This window comes from Aspergillus steynii, assembly GCF_002849105.1.
Source record: "Aspergillus steynii IBT 23096 chromosome Unknown P170scaffold_6, whole genome shotgun sequence".
Classification (NCBI taxonomy): domain Eukaryota; kingdom Fungi; phylum Ascomycota; class Eurotiomycetes; order Eurotiales; family Aspergillaceae; genus Aspergillus; species Aspergillus steynii.
Genome location: NW_020194403.1, coordinates 49,358 through 59,360, shown reverse-complemented (window position 1 = coordinate 59,360; position 10,003 = coordinate 49,358). Strand labels below are relative to the sequence as shown.

General features: G+C 33.0%; 1 protein-coding gene across 1 annotated transcript; it reads left to right on the top strand.

Moving 5' to 3' along the window:
• Positions 1–240: 240 nt before the first annotated feature.
• Positions 241–702, top strand: P170DRAFT_362473 (uncharacterized protein; the record flags this gene model as incomplete). The annotated part of the gene is made up of 1 exon (XM_024844525.1): positions 241–702. A coding segment is annotated over one exon (462 nt), but the record flags the coding sequence as incomplete, so codon positions are not given.
• Between the last annotated feature and the right edge of the window lie 9,301 nt (positions 703–10,003).

Genomic DNA, 10,003 nt, shown 5'->3' with positions numbered 1-10,003 from the left:
TAAAAGCTAACTTTACGCAGAGAACATTTTTCTCCCATATGATTAGAAGAGGCCTATATGATTTTATTGATAGTCCTGGAGTTCTTGTATATAATATACTAGATATATTTTAAAGTGGCATATTTTAAACATGCGCTATTTATAGACATAGGTTTATAATAATCAATTACAGCATAGGCCCCATGGGCGTAGGCCCAAGAAGTAGACTATGGCTCAGGCCCCATGGGCGTAGGCTAATGAGAACTGGACTATGGCTCAGGCCCCATGGGCGTAGGCCAACGAGAACAGGGCCATGGCCCAGGCCCTATGGGCGTAGGCCGGCGAGAACTGGACTATGGCCCAGGCCCCATGGGCGTAGGCCGGCGAGAACTGGACTATGGCCCAGGCCCCATGGGCGTAGGCCAACGAGAACAGGGCCATGGCCCAGGCCCCATGGGCGTAGGCCGGCGAAAACTGGACTATGGCCCAGGCCCCATGGGCGTAGGCCGGCGAAAACTGGACTATGGCCCAGGCCCCATGGGCGTAGGCCAACGAGAACTGGACTATGGCTCAGGCCCCATGGGCGTAGGCCGGCGAGAACTGGACTATGGCCCAGGCCCCATGGGCGTAGGCCGGCGAGAACTGGACTATGGCCCAGGCCCCATGGGCGTAGGCCGGCGAGAACAGGACTATGGCTCAGGCCCCATGGGCGTAGGCCAATGAGAACTAGACTATGGCCCAGGCCCCATGGGCGTAGGCCAGCGAGAACTGGGCTATGGCTCAGGCCCCATGGGTGTAGGCCAGCGAGAACTGGGCTATGGCTTAGGCTTATTATTATAAATTACAGCATAGGCCACCTAAGCGTAAGCCAGTGCATAAGATATATTATAGACTATATTATAGGCTAAAATATAGTTATAGCTTATCTGGTTCTTACATGTCCTTTCCCGTATTATAGAAACTACTTAGCTTATTACTATATAGTATGAAGGTTGCTGTTTATATAAAAGATTATATTTCTTCCTGATTTACTGTGATAAGCCTCTAATTGTTATAATATGTAAACCACTATCTTTCTTTTTCAAAAGTAAAATTCTTTAATAGAGAAAGTGATGCTTTATTAAAATAATATAGGACTGCCTTGTTATAAATATAAATGCTGTACTTAGTGTCTAAAGTTTTAAAATAATCTTTTATCTTGTTAGGATATATTTCCACCTTTTCTCTAGTTACCGCATTCTCCTAAATATAAATATTAAAAGTACTTAAATTTGGAATTACAGCTTCAGGATTGGCTATAACAGGAAATAATATTATTATTTATAAAATCTGGATATTCGCTGTATTATGCTCAGGTATAACCTATATTAATTATATATTAAATATATTTTTTATGTCTGGAACTAAAAATAGTGTCACTTCTCCTGAGGGTTGTGGTTGGCTGTTAGGTAGATTAAATGGTAGTAAAGGTAGAGCAGGCGGTCTGTTTTGTTTATTTATTTGGGGTTCTGTATTTTTGTTGACTAAGATCTTTTGCGATAAATTTATATACTTATTTTGTGCTGCGGGATGCTGCTCTAGCTATTAATTATTTTATAATAATATATCTTCTTGGCTCTCTGGATTGTCTATTATTATATTTATAATAGAGAACTCTGTTAGTTTAGGCTCGTAATTTTGCTCTGTCGGGGATGCTTTATTGTGAGTATTAGTAAAAATCTCCCTATTCTTATTAAAGAAAAACATAAATATTTCACGTGCAATAGTAAATATACTAATAGCTACTGCTCCTGGCTCCGGTAATAAAACACGCTGCATGTTTTTTAAACACAAATAAAGACTAATATTATTAAATATATTTTCTGTTGGCATGCTATATCATTGCCTTAATTTCTATCTCTGACTTATATTGGTAGATAGTTTCGGGTCTATAAGAAGTTTAGGTAGTGTATCTGAAGTAGGATAATGGCTAATAATCTACTGAATTATAGGAGAATCAAAGCTATAATCTAGTGTAGAATATGCTAGAAGGCCCCAATAATCACTATCAAAGTATGCTTTATAACTTCTCTTGTCCTGTAGGGGTTTAAATATCGTTATAAAAAGGAATATACGGAGAGCTATAAGCTAAATTCACTAGTATCCTGGCTAAAATCTTTTACCTAACCTTATATTAGGGCTAAAATGATACATTATCTGCTGGCATAGTATTCCTGTGAACTTATAAAGAAGAAGAGCTCTGAGTAATATAGCCGCTGGCTCTAAGTACTTAGTATTCTCTAGGAATGTAGTGATAGATGGAATAATACTGTTAAATACAAATAACTGTTCTTTTAGTAAAGTATAATATATAAGATCTTACACATCAGCAAATAGCCTTCTACTTACAAAAAGGATATTAATATAGTTTTTATCAGTAGAAGACCATCTTGGACAGCGACCTTGAAAATAAGTAACTGAGATAATATTTAGCAGATATCCTGGTATTCTATATATGATTTTAGTCCACATGCTAAAAATATATTTTATATATATAGCTAGTTCCTCGCTACACTTCATTCTAAAGAATCATCGAATATTTCCGAGATAAAATAAAATAATAATAGCCGGAAACTAGAGCAGCATATCCAGAGTATTACAAAGAGGCTTATATACTTGGTTTTTATACAGGTGATTATAGTCCCGCCTTTTAGAGCTAGAAATAATTCAACTTTTCTATTTAACAGATTATGCCCATTGATGTGTAAGATAATATATCTGAATTTTATTATATAGTTTATTATCTAGGTATAGTATTATATTGTCAAACTCTTTGGCTAACATAGTAAGGAAAGCCGGCGGGACTATTATTTATATAAGTAAGTATTATTAATTGTTTAAACAAAGGCCTTATTACTATCTTTGTTTAAAAGTGTGACTATCCACTAGTAATCTTATAAGCTAGTAAAAAATTTCTTAGTAGCCTTACAGCGATATCTTCCGGACAGGACGTGTAGAAATGTATTATCTGGTATTTAAATAAGCGGAAGATTATTCGGAGTTAGAAATAAATAAGAGAGGTTATTATTTTAGAGAATCTGTTCTAATTTACTAACAGAAATTAAAATAGGTATCTAGTGTATAAGCTCTAATTGTTTATAACCGGCACTATTATAGATATTAATAAGGCATATTATGTTTCTCTTATTAAAAATATGACCACTTGAAGTAGAAAAATCTAGATAATTAAAAGAAACATATGTATAACCTATAAACATATTACCCTTAATATGTAGGATATTCTAGTCTGAAAGATCAGATATATTTATTTCTAGTGTAGTAGTGAAAATTTAGTAAATAGCATAGTTGAGTGCTAGGATTTAGTAATACTTCTGAGTAGTTATAATATTATATAAATACTGTTCTGTGATAATCACGGGCTTATCTGTTGATTTAGGGGAAGATTTAAAAAAAGAGATTTTTTACTTATACTAACTTTTTTTCTATCTATAATAAGCCGCACCCCCTGTGGAGTGCCTTCCTGAAACCTGGTTAGGCAGATCGGGATATCCTTTTTCTAACCCGGACAGGTTATAGTACCCGCCTTACTACTAATCCCTTAATCTGGAGTAATACTAGTTCTTTTATAATATTACATAACGGAACTCCCTACTGCCTACTTGTGTACCTGTGGGTATACCCACAGGGCATACCCACGGGGCATACCCACGGGGTATGCCCTATGTGTATTTCTTAGTTCTAGTCTAAAGCTATCTACCAAAAAATTATCTGCATAAGCTTATTTATATTATATATATATATATCCCAGAGAGTAAATAATCTTATATTAGTTTATTATCTAGGATTTATCTCATAATAGCAGCAGTAAATAAAGGCAGAATTTAAGATATCCGAAATTTTTTAAATAAAACTATAAAGCTAGCACCGATTAACCCTTTAAGTACTGCTAGGTTAGAGGATATTATTTTTAAGTAGGCCGGGGTTAATCCCTGGGAGTACTACTAATATAAAGCAATTTTAGGTCCAGGTTATTATTTAGTGTTTCTGAAGGTCTACCCCCATACTATGGTATTTATTTATTAGATTAAACTATAAAATTATATGCATGTCGATTTCAGGCCAGTTATTTACTGAAATATAGTGAACTTATGTTGCCTCTATATTGAGGATGTATATATTATAATTATATATGAAACCACTGTGGTATTACTGAAAGATATCCTAAGTTTTTGTCTATACTAGGGTATAGCTAAAATAGCTGCGGTATGTTATAGTACTCTGTCAGCTCTAAAATATATTTATAATATACTAGGGATCTCTTATAGAGAGATTTAAGTTAAAAATATTTGTTTTAATTTACACGGAATAGTAAAGCTTGGTAAATAAAAGGAATATATTTATCTATAATAATTTTTATATATATTATAGTAAATATAGGAAATAGTCTTCTCCGTGGCTAGTAAGAATACTATAATAACCTTTACTCCTTAGCCCTAATTGTAAGGCGACTTTCTGAGTTAGATATATCTTATATACCTGCCCTGGTTGAGTTTTTATAAAATCTAGAGGAAAAGTAATCAGCCTTAGCACTACTACAGGTATAGAGTTGTTATCAGCTAATCCCTAACTGACTGACTGATAGATATTAATATGAATTTTTATAAAACTGCTGTGGCCTTAAGTAGATATAGTACTATGTTTAGGGCTGGCTCGCAACAAGACTGTTTATATGAAGTATAGATATATACTAGATAATCTATAAGCTAACAATCACAAAATAGATCCTTATTATAGCTAATCCTAAAAAACTTCTTGTAGCTCTGGTTTGAGTGGAATACCCGGTTAAAAAATAATATTTAATTATTCTCCAGATTAAGTGCCCCCTGGCAAATCTTGTCCAGACCCTTGCGGTATATCTTAAATATAATTATAAGTTCTTATAAAGTGGCTTTAATATCAGCTATCTTATATTTCTTAAGAAAGTAAAGAGCTTATTTAATAGTTCTAAAGATAATATAAAACTGAGTCAGGGTAATATGAATTTACTCTATATCTTAGATAAGATCTTCTGCTGTCGGATTAACAGTCCCTTTATAAAAGTTAATAGTAGATTTTTGAATTTGACGGAGCTACAGATTTTTAGCCTGGAAAAATAAAGCCTCAGATATTATTCTCTTATATTTCTTAGCTTTAGTAAGATGCTCTTTTTTCAGGTGCCGGATATTCGAAGGTAACACCTTAGCAGCCGAGCTGCATCTGTCTTTTAGTGTTAGGTAGTATTTAAATAAACTGGGCGTGCCAGGGCGATCAGGCGAGGCTTTACTGTCAATCTTACTGTATATAAAGACACTGTATTCTGTAAACTCTGTCGGACTATACATATTTTCTTATATTATAGTTAGGGTGGAGATATAAATTAAAGAGTATATAAGAATAATTTTTAAATTTCTGGGGAAGTATGAGTCTTTACATGGGATATAATAAGATGTGTACTACCTCTATATAATTAGCGACTTTAGAAGTGATATACGGGTATAAATTAGAGCCACTCTAGCCGTATATTCTTAGGCTGCAAGCTATTATACATAAATTTGTCAGTCTGCTTTCAGAAAAGTGTGATTATATAATATAACTAATTATTATAAATACTAATAACTACACAGATATATTATATAACTTCTCTGGTATAAGTCACTATTTTATTAACAGTATATAGGTTATACTAAAGCCAGATAGTAACATATCTGCGATCTCTGTGATTGTATACGCGAACTATTTAATAATATAGCACACAAGAATAAATCCTACCAGATGACACAGGCTATTAATCGGATTTCTGTTTTTATTAAATAATTAATTATCACCATTGGCCACAAGATTAAATAGATTATTATAGTTCTAAGCTTACTTGAGAGGAAGTTATCTGAAATAAAAAGAGATTATAATATAATTAAAAGACGCCTGAATTATACGGAGAGAGCTTATAAGATAAAAAGTATACTGTATAATAGAACAAAACTGCTCCTTAATCAGGCTATAAAGGCTCTGGATACACAGCAGTGTTTAATTTAGACAGGACTAGTAACATGTATCTAGCTGCTAAAATTTTATTATCTTTAACTACGCATATATAAAGTATAATTCTATAGCTATATAGCCTAATAAGAGAGACCAGGCCCTGAAAGCCTATAAGAGAACCAGAATAGTGTTATATAGCTGTTTATATTATATTATAAAAGTAAATCATTCTCCCAGATACTAACCTATTTTTAATGCTAACTGAAAAGATTATTATGTAGGAGGTTGACTGGCTAAGGCCAGTTAATAACTTAGCAGATATCTTTGTTTATTATAGAAGATGTTTAAGCTATTTCAGAGAGTAACTGATTTTATCTAAGATATAGCTTCTCGGGTTTATTCTTTTTCTGGGCTAACGGTATAAAGATATTACTATACACTATATTTTTCTAGTAAATCTGATTCCCTATGGAACTCCTTATTTACGTTTACAGGTAGATAATCAGATATTATATAGGAGGTATTTAATCTTTTTTACCAGCTGCGACCTATATTCTACTTGTTTGGATGCCGAGCCAGGTGTTAATAGTTAAAAGAAAATATTTATTTACTATATAATATACAGTAACTGTTGCCTCTTAGATATTATACTTACTTATTTTCTGTTCTTGTTTGTTAATATTATATATATTTTTATAAATAATTTTGGCGGCCTAGATACTATCTGTACAGCACTTGTAATATGGATAATACTAGGCTGTGAAGCGTCTAGTTTAGACTACCGTCCATAATTAATTATTATTTCAGAAAGCAGTGTAAGTACTACACAGGACCTTTTAGATAAATATGATTTTTATTCTTTTCTTAAACAGAATACTGAGATATTAAATACTTTTAGGGTGCCTAGTTTACTTTTCTTACCCTAGGGTGAACTATCTGGTATAGCCCGGTATTATCCTCTTAAAGATAAGATATTAATAGCCTTTGATCTAAGCCGTTAGCACTATAAAAAAGACGGGTATCTCTTCTTAGCATATTATTTTAAATATTATTTTTACTGAGCCCTTTTTTATATCTATCAGATAATAGCAAAGCTGTTTAAATTTATCTAAAGCGCCTGCAGTACTTACCTGGGACATATCCACGCTGCTTATATAAAGAACTTTCTGAAGCTAATAGAGTCATGTCTATAGGATACTCGCGCGGAATTTATTATATTTATACTTTTAGTTAATACGTATACACCAGGGGAGTATGGTGGGTAACTTTATAATAACCTAGTAATACTGACTAATTAAACTCTAGGTTTTAGCCCCGCTGCGGTATTTAACTCGCTATACTATACTTTATATTAGGACTCACTGGTTGCATTAGGTAAGCTATTAATAGACTGCTAATTAATTAAGTATTATTTTACAAAACTATATAGCCGAGTTATATTTGGGTAAGAGCTATTACACTGTGTTTATATATTAATACTTGCTTAATAGAGAGACCTCCTCAGGAATATATATACTAATTATATATGTCTTGTATGTCTAACGGTGCTGCCGCAGCATACTCTTATCTACGGTTATATATATTATAATTTATGCGCTACTGCCTATGGCTAGCTACTTAAGGATATAGAATATAAGTACCTGGTTAAACAGTGTATATTTTATAAAAGTCACTGTAATAACCTGATCTAGGTTCTGCCTTTAACTGCATGTATGCGCGCTGTTATAATAGATAGTAGGGGTGTTCGGGGATTTATCTCACTCTAATTTCTTGACTATATATAGTATTAATTTAGAGAGGAGTATTTAATACAAGACCTATTTAATATTACCTTTAGTACTAGCTCCGGTATGTACTTTTTTATATTATATTTTTAATTAGTATAACTGACTGTTTACAGGAGGCTTTACTGTGTTAAAGTTCTTTTATTAATAATAAATTATCCGAGAGTGTATTCACGCGCTATATAATTTAATAAAGCAGTTTCTTTGCTAGAATCCAGCTTTACAGTTTATTTGGGCAAAGACTGTTCAGGCTGTGCACTGTTAGTAGACTAACAGCTAGTATAATATAAGTATATAAAATAGGCTGCTCTAGTAATAATTCAATCCTGGTCAGGATATGTTTAGTATCCAGCCTGTTTTAGGAAAGAAGGTTGCTGTTACTATAATAGCTGAGTATCTAGTGCTATTAATAAATTACTGACGGGTTATAGGCGCTATTAATAATAAAGGTATATTATTAAAGTGTTATATATCTTAAGTTACTGGTTTAACAGAAAAAGCATATTATTATATTTATAAGGCTGTTAATAAGGGTGAGGAGCCTAAAGTATAGTAATAGTATACTTTAAAACTGTTAACTATAAATTATATATTTTTAATTTAATTATAGTGCTTGTGTGACTACAGCAGCCCTAATATTAGTTTTAAGAATCCTATCTTATTATAAAGGCTAGTTAATAAATAACAGTTTTTTTTTACTAGTTGAAATCACGGGTGTTGATAATTACAAAAATAGTGGCCTTAAGTATAATAATCTAGTACTAATTTGTTGATCCGAGATCTAGTTTATATAGCCCTCCAGATCCGAGCCTGGGGCGCTAATATTCTTTAAAATAGGATTAGCCGCTCTTAGTCATACTCTTGTTATTTTATACTGTCGCGATCACTGCTAACGCCGGACAAATAGGTTTGCTTTTTACTTATATAATTTATTTATAGTGTCTATGGATTCCGAGTAAGCCTGGCGGGAACTAATCAGACAAGTTGATAAGAGGCTAAAGCAGAACTACTATTAGTTAAATATAAAGTTTCCTAATAAAGAACCTTTATTAAACGCGGCAGAGAAAGTATAATAGATAATTATACTTACTAATAAAGTAGCTAGAGTGAAGATATTACCGGCCTTAATATTACTTCTGCTTACTAGCTTATTTCTAGAGTTATTCACAGGACCTAGCTGGGAAAACAGATATTATTACTGTAATAGTACTATATAATACTATATCCCTAGGAAGATAATAGTTCAAGCTCTCTAAGGACTTTATCTAGAGGCCTTAATATATGTACTAGATAGGGATTATCTAGGTATATTGTCCTATAAGGAAGCTGTATACTAATACTGTGCAAGATATTATATATCTATTTAATTTATTATCAGGGAGTTAGACAGCCTAATTATATTATCCCTGTAGCTTACCCGCACTTATATATAAAGATTAGGTAGCTTCTTACTTATCTTGTGTTGGTTTCTAGATCAGCAGGGGCTAGACGCGGTTGGCTATACTACTATTAGCCTGCGAAATTTACTATCACGGTCAGAGTATAAATTATATAATTTATATATTAAACACAAAAGTATGGCAGTAATACGGCCACACCGCCGCTATAAGAAAAGGGTTCGGTTTATTTGATATCAGTTAATTAGAATGAGAATTTGGATATAATATATATTTATTATAGATTATGTACGAGGCTAGTCTATATTAAGCTAAGTAGCTAGAAAGTATATACCTGTTTTACTACTCCTGTTGCTAGTTACTTAGTAAGTGGCTTAGCAGCGGCAGGGCAGTGGCAGGTTAATAATAAGATAGGTAGTATTCGAGCATGTAAACCTGTTTTTCTTTTTTATTTTTTTTTTATGAGGGTAGAAGAAAGGAAACAAAAAAAAAATATATATAATATAAATCCTCTATTACAGCACGGAATAAGTTATTATTAACCTTTGTTTATATCCGGGCAGAAATTAATTAGTGTGTAGTACCCCTGTTGCTGACTATAATAGCCAGATTTAAAGGTTTATTATTTGCACAGGTGCCCCTCCTTAACCTTCTAATAGGTTAATCTTAAAGTAGATATTTTTCAGCTTAGTTTAAGCTTTTTTTACTAGAGAGCCACTTCTCTAGCCTTTAAGTAGAGAAAAAGAGGGATGATATTTTCTGACTCCCCCTCCTTAGCTAATAATATTATATAGAGTCACTAGAACTGCTCCCGGAGCTGTGAGA